At 52.9% G+C, this 14,887-nt stretch overlaps 2 protein-coding genes across 2 annotated transcripts in view; both read right to left on the reverse strand.

Moving 5' to 3' along the window:
• LCK (LCK proto-oncogene, Src family tyrosine kinase) overlaps positions 1–4,449 on the reverse strand; it is a 29,900-nt gene extending 25,451 nt beyond the window's left edge. Inside the window, exon 1 of the mRNA XM_050932438.1 lies at positions 4,026–4,449. The gene's annotated coding sequence lies outside the window, so the exon portion shown is untranslated. The remainder of the gene's footprint in view (positions 1–4,025) is intronic.
• Positions 4,450–7,643: 3,194 nt separating this feature from the next.
• On the reverse strand, positions 7,644–12,875 carry FAM167B (family with sequence similarity 167 member B). The gene is given in 2 exon segments (XM_050932457.1): positions 7,644–10,022; positions 12,329–12,875. Coding segments are annotated over 2 exon segments (576 nt in total). The 5' UTR covers positions 12,644–12,875; the 3' UTR covers positions 7,644–9,761.
• Positions 12,876–14,887: the final 2,012 nt, after the last annotated feature.

Below are 14,887 nucleotides of genomic sequence, written 5' to 3' on the forward strand. Positions count from 1 at the left end.
CTATACATCTGGGTGACTGAATGTGTGTGTGTGCGTAAATATGACTGTGTGTGATTGTTTCCACGGTCCTGATCCTGCAATGGCGTCCATACACCAGAAACCTTGTACCTGTGCAGAGCCCCACGGAAGTTAAGGGGCTCTTAGGTTGCACAGAGGTCGCCCACATGACTCTTATTACAGGATGTGTGTGTGCATGTAGATCTGTGCGAGGTTATGTGAACGCATGTGCCCACACACCCTTGTTCATGAACAGAGAAGTGTGTTGTCAACGGGCCCTATTGTATCAATTTTAAATGTTACATTTGATCTTGTTGGCTGGTGAGCTGGACGTGATCTAGGTATGGTTAAAACAGAAACCTGTGTTATCAGAAACTAAGCGGATGCTCCTGCCCAAATGAGGTGGACAGAAGTTAGAGCAAAGATGGGCTGGCAAAACCTTTGTCGCTTGGCTTGGAAGTTTCAGAGATGCTAACAGCACTTAGAAGGGATGTTTCTTAATGGAGACCTAGAAAGTGGAAAAATACTAGGGATTGTTGTTCCCTTTCTTTGCTTCAGAGAGAAAGGCCTGAAAGCTTCCTCACTCTCCCCTTCTAAATAGTTTTTATTTGGCTCGGGGGACCGTAATATGAGAATTTCAGGTCTTGTCTACCCTGCAAGTCTCCTGCAATGGCTGGAGAACTCCCCGGTGTGAGATCACAAATACCAAAGAAGTGAAAACAGAACGCCATGGAAGCATTTCTAGGTCACTGTGGGCCAGCACCGGAGGACTAGCTTGCATCAATCGTTGTTTCATGGCTCTGCCCAGCTGGCATGACCCCAAATGAACTACAAATGCTCTGCTCAACCCAGGCTGGATGTAGGTCACAGCCTAGGGTGACTGCCCTGACTTCTGTCACAAGCAGCACAGGTCTGAGGGAGTTCTGGGTTTGGATGGGGTGGGGGAGCTAGAGGGAACAATCCGTCTCGAGCCCAAAATCAGTGTTTCTCAGCCAGGGGTCTGGGGCCCCCTGGGAGACCACGAGCAGGTTTCAGGGGGTCTCCCAAAATAAACCAGAGAGCAGGGCCTGTGTTAGACTTGCTGGGGCCCAGGGCAGAAAGCGGAAGCCCGAGCCCCTCCTCCCCAGGATGAGGCCAAAGCCCAAGAAATTCAGCTTCATGGGTTCCCTGTGGTGTGGGGCCACAGCAATTGCCCTGCTTGCTACCCCCTACTGCCGGCTCTGGCTTTTAATCTACTGGTTATGCAGAAAAACAGCTGCTGTGGCACAGGTGGGCCATGTTGGGGGTGGGGTGGGGGCAGAAGAAAAAGTTTGCGAACCCCTGCTCCAGATAAAGCTTGAGTCCACGCAGGGCCTGACTCCCCAGATGTTTAAAACTCTCTGGGGTTTGTTTCTTTTTCATGATCACCTATTTAACACTGGGGATAAACCCTCCCTTTGGTAGTCAGCCCCTCCAAACCTTTCAGCTAAGGCAGCCAAACCCGAATCTGTATCTCCGACATCCACAAGACATTCGCCACCAAGACCAGGAAGAAACTACCCATATTTCCAAGGTTGCAAAGGCCAGGTCTACACTACACACTTACTTCAGTATAACTAAGTCCCACGGGTGTGAAAAATCCAGCCCCTTGAGTGACCAAGTTACAGATCGTAACCCCTGGGTAGACAGCACTATGTCGGGAGGTGGAATAACTAAGCAGATGGGAGAAGCTCACTCTCTCCCGTCGGCTTAGAGCATCTTTAGCAAAGTGCACAATGCAGCTGCACCGATGCATCGGTTGTAGTGTAGACTTGCCTGAGGAAAAATGCTTTCAGGCCTTTGCTTCCTAAAGAAACCAAAAGGCTGGCGCCTGATTATTTTCGGCAAGGCCACTTCCAAAGAGGGGTAAAGTGAACTGTGCGAGGTGCTGCCTTGTTGTATTTTAAATAGCATCCTATGGCCTTCCGATGTGACAGGGAAGTTTAGCATCGTGCATCTCCCATTAACAAGAAGGAAACAAATAAATTAAAAAGAAATTTCCATTCTCATGGAAGAAAAACCTCAAACTGTCCCAAATACCATTGCCTGGAGATAATATCAAACATTTAAAATATGCTGCATTAGCAAAAGGCAAAAGATGCCAGGGTTGTGTTTTTTCCTTCCTACAAGAATCCTGGGCGAGGTAGGAGGTGTTCACGCTCAAGCCACAAAGCAATTTCCACCAAAAATCGGTATCATCTGAGCAACATCTGAGGCCAAAGAGGATTTTGGCTCTGAAGTTGTTTTTGCCTCTCTTTGGTGACTGTGTTTGTCTATGTGACTGAACATTTGTGTTGGTCGGCGTGTGTGTGTCTGCACTTATTTGCCTCTGTGTGCTTGTGTGAATTTGTGTCTGTGTGTCTCCCTATGGGTTTGTCGATGAGTGTATGTCAGTGTCTTTGGGTGGTTGGCTGTGTGACTGAATGTGTCAGTCTGCCTACATATGTTGGTACCTGTTTATCAGTTTGTGTGTCAGTGTGCATCTGTCTAAGCTTTCTCTGTGTGTGTGTCTGAGTGACTGCGTGTTTGGGTGCTTCTGTTTGTGTGTCTGTATCTGTGCATCTGTGTCTGGCTTTGTGTATGTGTTTGTGTGTGTGCATGCATATTTTCCTCTCATGGTTTTGTGCCACGCAGTTTGGGAGGCGTGTGGGTGGGTGTGTTGGGGATAGCTGTTGTGAAAAGAACAGTGGCAACCCCATCTCTGAAAATATTCCAGGGTTCATCACTCAGGCTCCAGTCCCTCAGTTTACAGCACTGACCCTACATGCCTGCTGGAGCAGGATGCAATAGAGTCTTGTTTTAACAGGGACCACAGGGGCTAAATTTAGATAGAACATGTGGTATCCAACAATGTCGCCACTCACCGCAAAAGCGAACGCTCAGCCCAATCACTGCTGACCAGCCCATAGGAGAGACCCTTGTGTTTCAAGAGGCCAGTCAAACCAGCACCAGCAGACACATAGTCCAGCTGCTCTGTTTCAAGGGGAAGAATGCAAGATGGAAGGAGGGTGGACAATGGCCCAAACGGCCTTAAGCTCAGAGCAGCCAAACTACCCATGTCTGATCCTTCCCATTTCTTACAGAGAGGGAACAAAACCTGGCTTCCAAGCACCCTGCCCTTTGCATCTTGGGCCCCTCTCTGGTTACTTGTGGCTCCTGGGGTGGCTTTACAGAGCAAAGAGTCGTACTGCTCTAATTAGGTATTGAAGGATGCATCTTAGAGGGGAATGGGACACAGAGCTCTTTCTGCAGCCACGTGAGGCAAGAAGCCAGCCCTGCCATGGCGTCTGCACCAAAGAAGTTCATATCAGAGCCACCGAAGTTGAACAATACCATCCAGAAGTAATTCAGTGACTCTTCACTGCAGAGATGGATTTTCCCTGATTCTTGAGACTTATGGTACCTCAGAGAGCTGCTCCGAGGGACAAAACAACCCAGCAGCAAACAGACCCTCCAGCATATTTTCAGTCCAGTTTCAAGGCTGCTGGCTCAGGACACATCTTTTAGCTTTGCCTGGGAAGTTAAGGTTTTTGGAGCAACGGGGTCACCAGATGCCTGGTATGCTAAGGGGAACCCCTCTGAATTAGCCATTCCTAGTATGTGAGGAGATAGGGCACTTTGGAGAAGCTTTGTTTTGGAGGAAGCCTGTCCATGATCTACTCAGACTAAAACGTGGGTCTGTCTGTCCAAATATCCCCAAACCAACACAGTGTGCCCCAAGAGAGGCCAAGGAGATAGAGTCTTCCTCTCTCCCTCCCCAGATGTATTGCCCAGATGCCATGGTCATAGATCCTTGACGGACTCACAGCAGTGCTCACTTCATTCCCTCCAAGGAGGTAAGCGGGTATAGATTTGCGGGTCATCCCTCCCACAAAGAACCCATTACTCCCCAAGCAGGGCTCTGAAAGAGCCAGCGCAGACCCCTCATGCCACCCGACACGGTGGCAAACCCTGACTCCCACCCCAAGACACCATTCCAGGGCTGCCCACAGCCCCTGCCCTTCCCTTACCTGTTTGCAGTGAGATGGACTCCAGCAGCTCTTAGATTTCCATGGCCGGAGAGCAACCACTCCCTTCCCAGTCACATTATCATTTCCATCCGCCTCATCCAGAGCTAGGCTCTCACCTCCCAGAGGGCAGCCAAACGGTCCTTCACATCAGGGAATTGCAAGAGCACTTGTTCTCACTCGGTGTCTGTTTTCCCTGATTTCCTGCCCTCTGATGTATCATAAGCAAACTTGAGAAGTCTGTTCTCAGCACTTGCTATAACCACAAAATGAACAGAGCTAATGAGACACTCAGGGGTTTCCTGCCAGCCCTGGACTAGTGGCTCCAGAGATGAAAGCAGTTGGTACAGTGTGGCACCGTAACCCACATTGCTTGGATGTCACATGCCTGACATTTGCACAGGTGTCTCCAGGGACCCCAGGGAAGCCCTGAGAGGGGCAAGCAGCTCCAGGGCCCTGCTGCTGTTCTACACCGGTCTTCTGGGGAGAGGGTGTTAAGAAAATGGGGGGGGTGGGGGGAGGGGAGGGCAAGGAAGGGGAAGGGGAGGACTTTGACTTGTGTTCTCATTGGGTGACAAGCTCAAATGTTGCACATCTCTGCAGGGGAAACTGAGGAGAAAGGAAAAAAAACAACCTTTTTGCCCCTCCTGCCCCTCTCCCCAAAAACCATGGTCACCAGGATGACTAGCAGCTGGTCAGTCTGTGCAGCAACTGGCAACCTATCGGTGGTTCAGGGGAGGCAGGTTTGTATAATTTTTGGTGGTGCCCAGAACAGGACCAAGTCCCCACCCCCCACTCCCACCCTCCTGCACCTGCCTAAGGCTCTGGGAGGGAGTTTGGGTGCAGGAGGCAGTTTGGGGTGCAGGCTCTGGGATGGAGTTTGGGTGCAGGAGGGGTATGAGTCTGGGACAGAGTTTGGGTGCTGGGTGCAGGCTCTGGGCTGGGGCGCATATTGGGGTGCAGGAGGGGGGTTGGGGTACAGGCTCTGGGAGGGAGTTTGCGTGCTGGGTGTGGGCTCTGGGCTGGGACAGGGGCTTGGGGGTGCAGGGGGTTGAGTGGAAGTGCTGTGTGCAGAAGGGGGGGTTGGGTGGTGGATGTAGGCTTTGGGAGGGGGGTTGGGTGGTGGGTGCAGGCTCTGGGAGGAAGTATGGGTGCGGGAGGAGTGTGGACTCTAGGACGGAGTTTGGGTGCTGGCTGCAGGCTCTGGGCTGGGGCAGGGAGTTGGGGGCCAGGCTCTGGGAGGGTGTTTCGGTGCTGGGTGCAGGCTCTGGACTGGGACAGAGGGTTGGGGTGTGGGAGGGGGTGCAGTGCAGGGGCCTGGGCCGGGGATGAAGAGTTTGGGATGCAGCAGGCAGGCTGCCCTGGGGTTGGGGGCCAGGGAGGAGGACTCCCCCCATCCCTCTCCCCACCAGCAGAAGTGAGCTCCAAGGTGTGGGGGGAGGGCCCTCCCTGGGCACAACACTCACCCAGGCCACCCCTGGCTGCTGCTCTGGAGGTCCAGCCAGGATAGGACCCCCCCTTGGAGTTCCCTGCCGGGGGGCTGGGGGCTGCCATGCACCTCCTCCCCTCCTCCCTCCTCAGGCACAGCAGCCGCCTCAGCCTGCCCCCAGTACCAACCCTTGTAGCTGGCAGTGTCTGGCGAGGCATGGATCTGCAGGGAGCAGCTGCCTGTGGCCCAGGGCAGGCAGGGATACTTGGGGGAGGGGGCGAAGGGAGAGATCCGGCCCCAAACATCGGTGGAGCTGGACTCCCTGGGCCCTGAATCTGCTGGAGTCTGGGCACCACAGACCCATACAACTCACTGCCCCTGCCATGGTCCCAATCCCCATCATATCTGAGCGCGTCACAATCCTGATCCCGGGGCTGAGTGAAGCCCCAGTGGCCCTGGGAAATACTCCAGGAGAATTGAAGCCAATTTCTTTGTGTTGACTGGGCCAGGGAGAGGGGGGGTGGGGGAGCTGAAAGGGTTTGTCTATTTAAAGGAGTGTTGTATTTGCCTTCTGAAAGGCCAGAGTAGATAAGCCTGGGCAGCCTTTAACACTTGCTAAACTGGTGGAGTTAAACCTTAGGTGGAGCCTTTGTTCCTATTTCAGCCCAGCGGCTCTACTCCTCACACTGATTCTTTTTTTCACGGTAGCCCCAGTGGCCCCACTGTGCTTGGTGCTGTACATACACCTAGCAAGTGACGGTCCCTGTCCTGACGTGCTAACACTCTAAATAGACAGAGAGCCGGGGGGTGGAAACAGAGGGGAAGTGACCTGCGCAGGGTCCCAGGTGTGACGCGGACACAGCTCAGCAAAGTCACAGGCCAATGGCCCAGCCACTGGACCACACTGCCTTGCCACAAGACACGGTGCCGTAAGACCCAGCATCCAGCAACACCATTAACCAAGCTGGAGTGAAAGAGTCTCTGGAAGAAAACAAGGGCTTTGATCCTTTCTCTCTCATCCAGACAAAGAGGAGCGGAGTCATGAAGCTTCACTTTCAGCCCCTCTCCAGCAGACCTGCGCGTTCAGTTGCTGGAGACAGCAGAGGAACCGCAAAGCTATTGTCTTGGCTTGTTAGATCAAATGTGAAGCCACAGGTATGAACAGCCTGCGCTGGGCAGGGGGAGGGGAAGACAGGAAGCTGAATCTGTGGCAGAGCAGTTTGAAGAGGGGGTTGTTGCCGGGGCGTAGGGCAGATAGGCCAAGCCCAGCACAGAGCCATTTCCATATACACTTGTAACAGCAATAAGGAGCCTTTGGCAGTCTCATCACAGCGCAGGCTCTGGCACCTTGCATTCCTCATGCTCGTCATTCAACTTCAGCTAATTTGGTGTGTTGGAATTAACTGCACTGTGCATGAGGATCTCAGGATATCCTGGGTTGGGACTCTGTCCCTGGAGACTAGAGAATCCCTGCAGAGCATAGTGCAAAGCGATGGAGGGAAATCTAAGATGTTCACAAGAGACAGGACAAGAGAAAATGCTTAAACTTCTACAGTTAAGCTCTCTTACCCAACAGAGATGCTAACATTGAGCTCTGGCCAGATTCCAGCTGATATAATTACATTCTGCAGCCCTAATTTCCTCTGCAAGGGTGACAAGATCTTGACTTCCTGTCCTAAAGAATTGTGTAATATTGCTGCCTGAAGTCCTGGCCCCACCCCAAAGATGGCTGCAATTCAGTGGTGGTTGGAGTGCTCTTCTCTTGGATATGGGTTGGTTGCAAAGGGCTTTAAGGAGCTTTCAGAACAAAAGGTGCTGTAAAAACAGCTAATGCCAATTCATTATTATTATTTATTGCCGGTCAAAAAAATGAAACAGTAGTTTTGAAAAAATTGCAAGTTTTCCGTGTGTTTTTCTGTTTTGTTTTGGAAGGGTTTGAAATGGACCCACTTTTTCAGAACTTGTCCTGATTTTGTTTTTTAATGGAAAACATTATTGAAAAGATTAGCAAAATGGTGAGCAACATACTTTATTTACTGATAACAATTTTGAGAAAAACTGTCAAAACTAGGCTTTCCCATAAAACTAAAAATGTCACTAACATTACCAAATTTTTTTGCAAAAGATTTAAAAAGAACAACCCAACATTTTAATTAAAAAAAAAACTTATTGTATTAAAAATTTCAACTGGGTCTAATTATTATTCAATCCAGGAAATCTTCCTTTATTTCTGTTGAATATTGTGAGTATAATGATCACTTAATGGGATCCTTCAGTGCAACTCAGAGCTCTTGGTTCTAACAGAGGTAATGTGCTGTTATGTTTTGAGCGGGGAACTTGGAGTCAGGACACCTGGTTTCAATTCCTGGCTCTGGGAAGAGAGGGTAGTTTAATAGTTTGAGAAGAGGACCAGCTCCTAGATTCTCCTCCCAGTTCTGTCACTGGTTTGCTGCGTGTCTTTGGAGCAAGTCATGCCCTATCTCTGTGCCTCATTCTTCCCATTTCTAAAATAGGCAGAATGATATTGACCAATCTCAGCTGGTTTGAATAGAATTTGTAAGGTGCTCTGAGATCCTTGGATGAGTGCAAATTTTTTATCCATTGTGATTGTAAAAACTAACGTTCCCCTGAAAATTACCCTCACGGAGGCGATTTCCAGACGCTCCTGTAAAAAGTTCCAGGAGAAAACTGCAAATGTCTTCAGGGATGATCACACGAGGAGACAGCAAGAAGGTGAAACATGGAGCACAACCAACATGCCTATTTGCACAAAGAGAAGAAAAGGCACCTGGCTCGGCAGGGCTGCTCATAGGTTCACTGTGAAGAGGGCGCCTGCCTCATCTGAGGCCTCAGCTAAACCGAGTGGAAACAACAACACCCAGCGGAAGTGAGAGCGACAAACCCAATGTTCTCAGCGCTCGTTAGAAGGCAACCCAAACCAGCAACGCTGAAGGGGGACAGGCGAGGGCGCAAAACCACTTGCCAGCACGGTCAAGGACGGATAGGCTGAGCAGCCCGAATTGGAAGAGACGGCTGGTCAGAGGCTGAGAGTCAAGGCAGTTCTGCCTCGTTGTGTGTTTCCACCTGACCTGTGTGTTTCTGTCTGTGGGTGGGTGGGTGTGTGAGTCTGAGCGAGGAGGCCCCGTTTGTCAGTGTCCTAGATCATACATGTGTCTGCAGGTCAAAGGGAGCTGACTGTGTGTATGTCCCTGATCAGATGTGTCTGGGGATGGAGCCAGGCTGAACTGTGTGTGAGAGACAGAAGGAAACAGGGACACCTTTGCAGACGCCGTCTTTTATTTCTGCACGGAAACTTTTTTCTTGGGGTTTCTGCAGCAGCGAATGGAACCCAGCAGCATGACGTGCATCTCAAATGCCCTAGTCCTCGCCCTCTCCCCCACCTAGCTGAGCCACGAGGCTCACAGGCTGGGGAGAATTTACCGAGCTGCTCACCAAACCCTGCCCCCTCTCTGCAAGCACCTGCCACTGCTGCCTGTGCACCTCTGGCCCTGCAGCGCTAGCGTTTCAGCTCAGGGAAGGGTGACTCCGGGGTTCACATAAGTGCATAGCACTGTGCATTACAGACACTGCTTCCTAAGCTAGGACAGAACTGGCTGAGGAGGGACTGGCCCCTGGCCAGAGCTATGCTACTGGAGGAGGGGTGGGGTATGTGAGCAGCACTGGCTTCACAGAGCACACTCACCTGTCTTTGCAAGGCAGGCCCAGAAGGGGTAGCATGGCTGCTGCGGGGCCTGAAACCAGTCACAGGCTCCAGTTCCTCAAGGGGCCACGCTGAGCTCAACCTGGGCCGGGAGGGCTCAGCGCTGCATTGACTTGGCAGGTCTCTGCCCCTCTGGTGCCAGGCAATCCATGCAGCATGTTAGCCCAGCCTCAGTTCGGTCAGGTTTGGTTTCTAGCTGGCTGCTGTATCCAGCGCAGGACACTGCAGGGACTGACCAGAGGCGGCTGTGAATGGCAGGAGAGGGTCAGGCCACAGGCTGCGGCATCTCACGAGAGGTGGCAGCTCTGCTAGCCCACAGACCTGCAACGCCAGTCATCAGGGAGGGGGGAGTACGCTGTACACTCACCACTTCCCTCGGCCGCCGTAACTGGGCTGACTGCTACGCTGGCCTGTATATAACCCGACCCACTCGCTCAGGACCTGAGCCTTCAGCCTGAGCGTCTAGGTATGTGCATGCACATGGGCCAGGGTTGGGGCGCGGCAAGTGGTGCCTGCTAATGCTCCCAGCTGTGGATGGGCCGTGAAGAGGTGCCCAGCCCAAACAGCCCTGGGCAGGAGGCCAGGGCCCTCAGCAGAGGGAGAAGCGCCGGGAGTTGATGTTCATGCGTGTGACACCAATGTGCTTGAGTGGCGTGGAGAGCAAGAAGGCAGCCTTGGGAGGAATGTTGCAGAGCAGGTCTGTGTCCTCCTCACAGCCCTCCAGGCCAAAGGTGGCATTGTCCAGCATCTCCTTGTGCTGGTGGCACACCTGCTCCACTTTCAGCTGGTGAATCTGCCCCCGCAGCCGCATCAGCTGCCGCGCCAGCTGGTGATCCACAGCCTGCATCTCCTGCTGTGCAGAGGGAAAGGGGAGCCTTTAGGGGCCCAGCCGGCGCACAGCTCACTGAGCCAGCGCGCAGCCCTAATGCAGAGTCCCAGACATGCGGAGACACACAGACAGAGGTACAGACACGTGAGGTGTGTCGAGTGGCAGCCTGCGGCAATGCATCTCAGAGTCCGGCTCAACACCGCCCGGCTTGCAAGGGTCGGGCCACCATGCTAAGAGTAGCCATGTAGATGATATGGCAGGGGCTGGAGCTCAGGCTTTGAAGTCTAGGGAGGGGGTGGGCTTAAGAGCCCAAGCTCCAGCCCAGGCTGCACTATCTGCACAGCTATTTTTAGTGCGGTAGCCTGGCTCTGAGAGTTGCTGCTGCAGGTTGCCGTTTGCTGTGTAGACAGGCCTATGGAGACACGCAGCTAGACACACACGGACACATGGAGACACACGGCCAGAGACAACCCCGAGACATGTGAACACACAGAGACACACAGACAGAGACACACGCCACCAGAGACAACCCCGAGACATGTGAACACACAGAGACACACAGACAGAGACACGCCACCAGAGACAACCCCGAGACATGCAAACACACGGAGACATATACTACCAGAGACAACCTCAAGATATTTGAACACACAAGAGACACACGGACAGACAGAGACACACACCACCAGTGACAACACTGAGACATGCAAACACACAGAGACATACAGACAGAGACACACTCCACCAGGGACAACCCCGAGACATGCAGTCACACAGAGACACACGGACGGACAGACACACACTACCAGAGACGACTCCGAGACATGCAAACACAGAGAGACACGGACAGACAGAGACACATACCACCAGAGACAACCTCAAGACATGCGGTCACACAGACTCATGGACAGAGATAGAGACATGGACACATGGAGACACACTGCCAAAGGAAACCCAGAGACATGCGAACACACACAGACACGTAGACACCCAGCAACAGATGGACAGAAAGACACACGGATAGAGATAGAGATACACAGACACAATGACACGCATGGACTGAGAGAGACATACAGATGGAGGCACAAATATACAGAGATGCATAGACAGAGACAGACACCCACGGAGATATCTGGACAGAGACAGAGACACACACAGAGGTACAGACAGACAAACAAACGCAGAGGCACAAACACATTGAAATGTGGAGACAATCAGAAAGACAGACGTGTGCGAGCACTTACAGACTCGTGGACCGAGCTGGGGACAAACATACAAACACACAGTTGCACTGACACACGCACATACACACACACACACACGCAGGCCGTGTCTACACTAAGCAAAGATGCATTGCAACAAATGGTGCCTGGAACACCTTGAACTATTGACTGTAACAGTTGGTTGCAACCCCAGGAGTGAGGTGTTTCCTTTGGGTCCAGCTGAGCCGGTGCTGGCTACTGAGGCTTCCCCTTAGCACGGAGAGGAAGCCATGACCCTTGCAGCTGCCACAGGTCAGCTGGCCCCCCAAACTCCAGCCCACAAAGCAGTGTCGCACGCTTGGAAATCCGTGAAGCCTTCATGCCTACAACAGGGCACTAGGGAAGAGGTGCTCCAGGAGTCCCAGACAGCACTGGGCCAGCCACAGCTGTGAGATGTGATGCTTGTGGATGCACCAGACTGGTTCAGGGAAGAACCATGTTGCCATGAATCCGCCCTGACTCACTGCAAGGGTAAAGCAACCAGCCCTTCCTGGCAGGGGGTCCCCCTGCAAAGAGAGACAGCTCACACACACACACACACACAAATGCTCAAAGACAATGTCAATCAAGGCCTATAAACACCAGAGTTAGGGAGAAAGGTAGGCACCGAAATGGGCATGTTGGCGTCGAAATGGCTCCTTTGTACATGGACAAGACAATGCCAAACACCAGCTGGGATTCCAGGGATACTAACCCAGGGAATGAGCCCTGCTCGAGATGCCGAGGGCTGAAGTAAGCAGGGTAATGGAGAACAAACAAGCCTCATTCCACCTTCAAAACTGACCCCCCTGGGCCATGGATGTGACACCCAAGCCAGGTACAAATTGAACCGCTGAGCATCTAGCCCATGGCAGGGGCTCTCTCCTCCTCCCCAGCATCTTCTTAGTCCCTCCCCTTCCCCCAGGAGTTCTCTTTAGCCCTGGGGATGTCAACCTGAGCTCCGCAGCCCAGGAGCCCTCCTGCTGTGGGGCCTGGGATAATGGTTTAAGATCTCTTGCCTTCTCTGTCCCTTGCTCTTCTCCCACAGAGGCCTTGCTCCCAACAGAGCTACCAGGGGATACTCACCAGCTCCTTCCTGAGCCACTCCAGGGCATCATCCATGGTGGCAAACCCACAGATGCTCCTGGACGGCGTGTCGGCTTGAGTCCTCTCCAGAAACACCTCTCTGCCCTGCTCTTCCTTCAGTGAGCTGATGGCTCCCTCCTTGACCCCGTTCCTCCAGGACTGGCTCTGCACGCGGGCCTTCCATTCCAAGTAGGAAGGCCTCCTAGTCTGCAGCTTCAGCTTGGCCGTCAGGGCCTTCACGCTGTCCAGGTTCTCCTTGTCTCAGTTCGACTCCTCTTCCCCTAGCTCCTTAAATTTCAGGTGGCTGAAGGACATGGTTGTGCTCGCAAGGTGCAAGAGTGAGGAGCGTTTGCCTCTGGCAGAGCTGGCTCGCTCTGCGTATGTGCATGTCAGCAGGAGAACTATTTATTTCTGGAATGAACAATAAAGCCTTGGAACTTGGTGATGATTATAAACGAGCAGGAACTTTAATTGCCTGGAGGCCTGGGGAGGTGTTTTTTTAAAAAAAAAATAGATTATTGTCTCCAGCTGGGAGGAGACACCCTGTTCTTTGAAAGGAAGTTTCAATGGGGACATAAAGGACTGTAGGAGCAAAAAGTAATTTATCCCACGGACGCGCCTTCCCTTCCCGGTCTATTATTGGGATAGAAATGAAACTGCTTCTCCACCCAGCTCCGAGATCAAGGGAGGCTGAAAGGTCACTTGAGATTCAGGGCTGCTCCAGAGCCATAGAAAGAAAAAGAAAGAAAAAAAGAAAGAAGCTCTGTTCATGGCTTTTCCTGTCCCACCCCTAGGCACTTATACAGCCCCAGAGCAAATCATACAGTGCAGATCGTGCAGGAGAGGAGATGTTAGAGGAAGGAAAGGCCTGGCATGGAGGGGCTGGTGTAGAGTCCCCAAGAAACATTGGAGTTCACTGCAGCAGGGGGTTCTGTTCAGAGTCCCTGAGAAACCCCTCGGCCACACCAGGGAAGAACAGCAAAGGACCCCTGCAGGCAGCATGATGCTGTTCTGCATCCTTAGCCACATGGCTGATATCCCATGTGAGATCTGAATGGGCATGTGGCATCTGCGGGTCACTGTTTGGGCCATGCTGAATCAGCCACGCACGCCGTTGTGATACCTTCAGAGGGAAGGCCAAGCTGGGGTGTGTGGGTTTGTTCTGTGCCCCCTAGGGGGGTCTCTCCCCAGCATCTCAGCTATAGGGCCTCCTAGATCCACAATTCTGCTAATAAATCCCACCCTTTGAGGGCTCTCATTGGTCACCCCCCTCTCATCCGTGCTCAGGGCTTCTGGCCAGGTCACTTTAACCAGTGGCTTATTCACTTCTCCACAGCTGTGCTGCATTTAAGGTGGAGCCCAGGGGCCCTGGAGAGAATGGACAACCTAAGGAGATTGCAGTGCAAAGGCAGAATGGAGCATTTCCCACTCCATACAGAAAAACAAAGACTATTCAGGACAGGGTGACAGGTAAAAAAATGCTTAGCCAGGGACCGAGAAGGAAACGTGGGGTATATGGGGAACAGGGAATGTGGTGGTGGGTCTGGGCAGGGGCCCTGGAGGCTTCTAAGTAATAGAGATTGTGGCGCTGGTTGCGGGCAGTGGGCCTGGGGGATTCTGGGTAATAGAGATTGTGGCGCTGGTTGCGGGCAGTGGGCCTGGGGGATTCTGGGTAATAGAGATTGTGGCGCTGGTTGTGGGCAGTGGGCCTGGGGGATTCTGGGTAATAGAGATTGTGGCGCTGGTTGCGGGCAGTGGGCCTGGGGGATTCTGGGTAATAGAGATTGTGGCGCTGGTTGCGGGCAGTGGGCCTGGGGGATTCTGGGTAATAGAGATTGTGGCGCTTGTTGTGGGCAGTGGGCCTGGGGGATTCTGGGTAATAGAGATTGTGGCGCTGGTTGCGGGCAGTGGGCCTAGGGGATTCTGGGTAACAGAGATTGCAGAGCTGGGTCTGGGCAGGGCCCTGGGTAACAGAGAAGGTGGCGCTGAGGCTAGGTAAAGAAGCCTACAGTGTCTGGGGGGGAATTGTTTACCAGTCACGACTCAGTGGGCGTATTTCTATCAGCCAGGTGCACACCTCCCGCCCCTCCCCGGCTGTCTCTAGCACTCTCTGACCGGAATGGCCTCAATCTCCCCAACTCCCTCCCCGGCTGAGAGATCAAGACTCTGTCCCCTTTCCACAGATGCAATTCTTCAGCCTTTCCAAGGTGCCCGAAGCCAGGAGCCTTGTGCCTCCAACGGGCAGGTTCCCCTTGTCTCCCCTGCCCCCCCAAAGTGAGGCCCTCTGTCACCCTGGTATCCCCAGAACTTTACTTCCTCCGCTGCACCATCCTCCTCAGGAGAGTCCCCATCATCTCCAGACTGGATTATTTCCCCCCTACCCGCCCATCATGACCCTGAGCCTGCGAAAAGCCCCCTACAGTGATTCAAAGGCAAAGCTCTTGGGTCCCTGCAGGGCCTGCGAGACCCAAGCCTGGGCTCATTGCAGCTGCACAAGCCTCACACCCGGGAGAAACTAAATCAAAAACTGAAGCCAGGCCACCTTAAACCCAACATCCT

Source organism: Gopherus flavomarginatus, chromosome 22 (genome assembly GCF_025201925.1).
Source record: "Gopherus flavomarginatus isolate rGopFla2 chromosome 22, rGopFla2.mat.asm, whole genome shotgun sequence".
NCBI lineage: Eukaryota > Metazoa > Chordata > Testudines > Testudinidae > Gopherus > Gopherus flavomarginatus.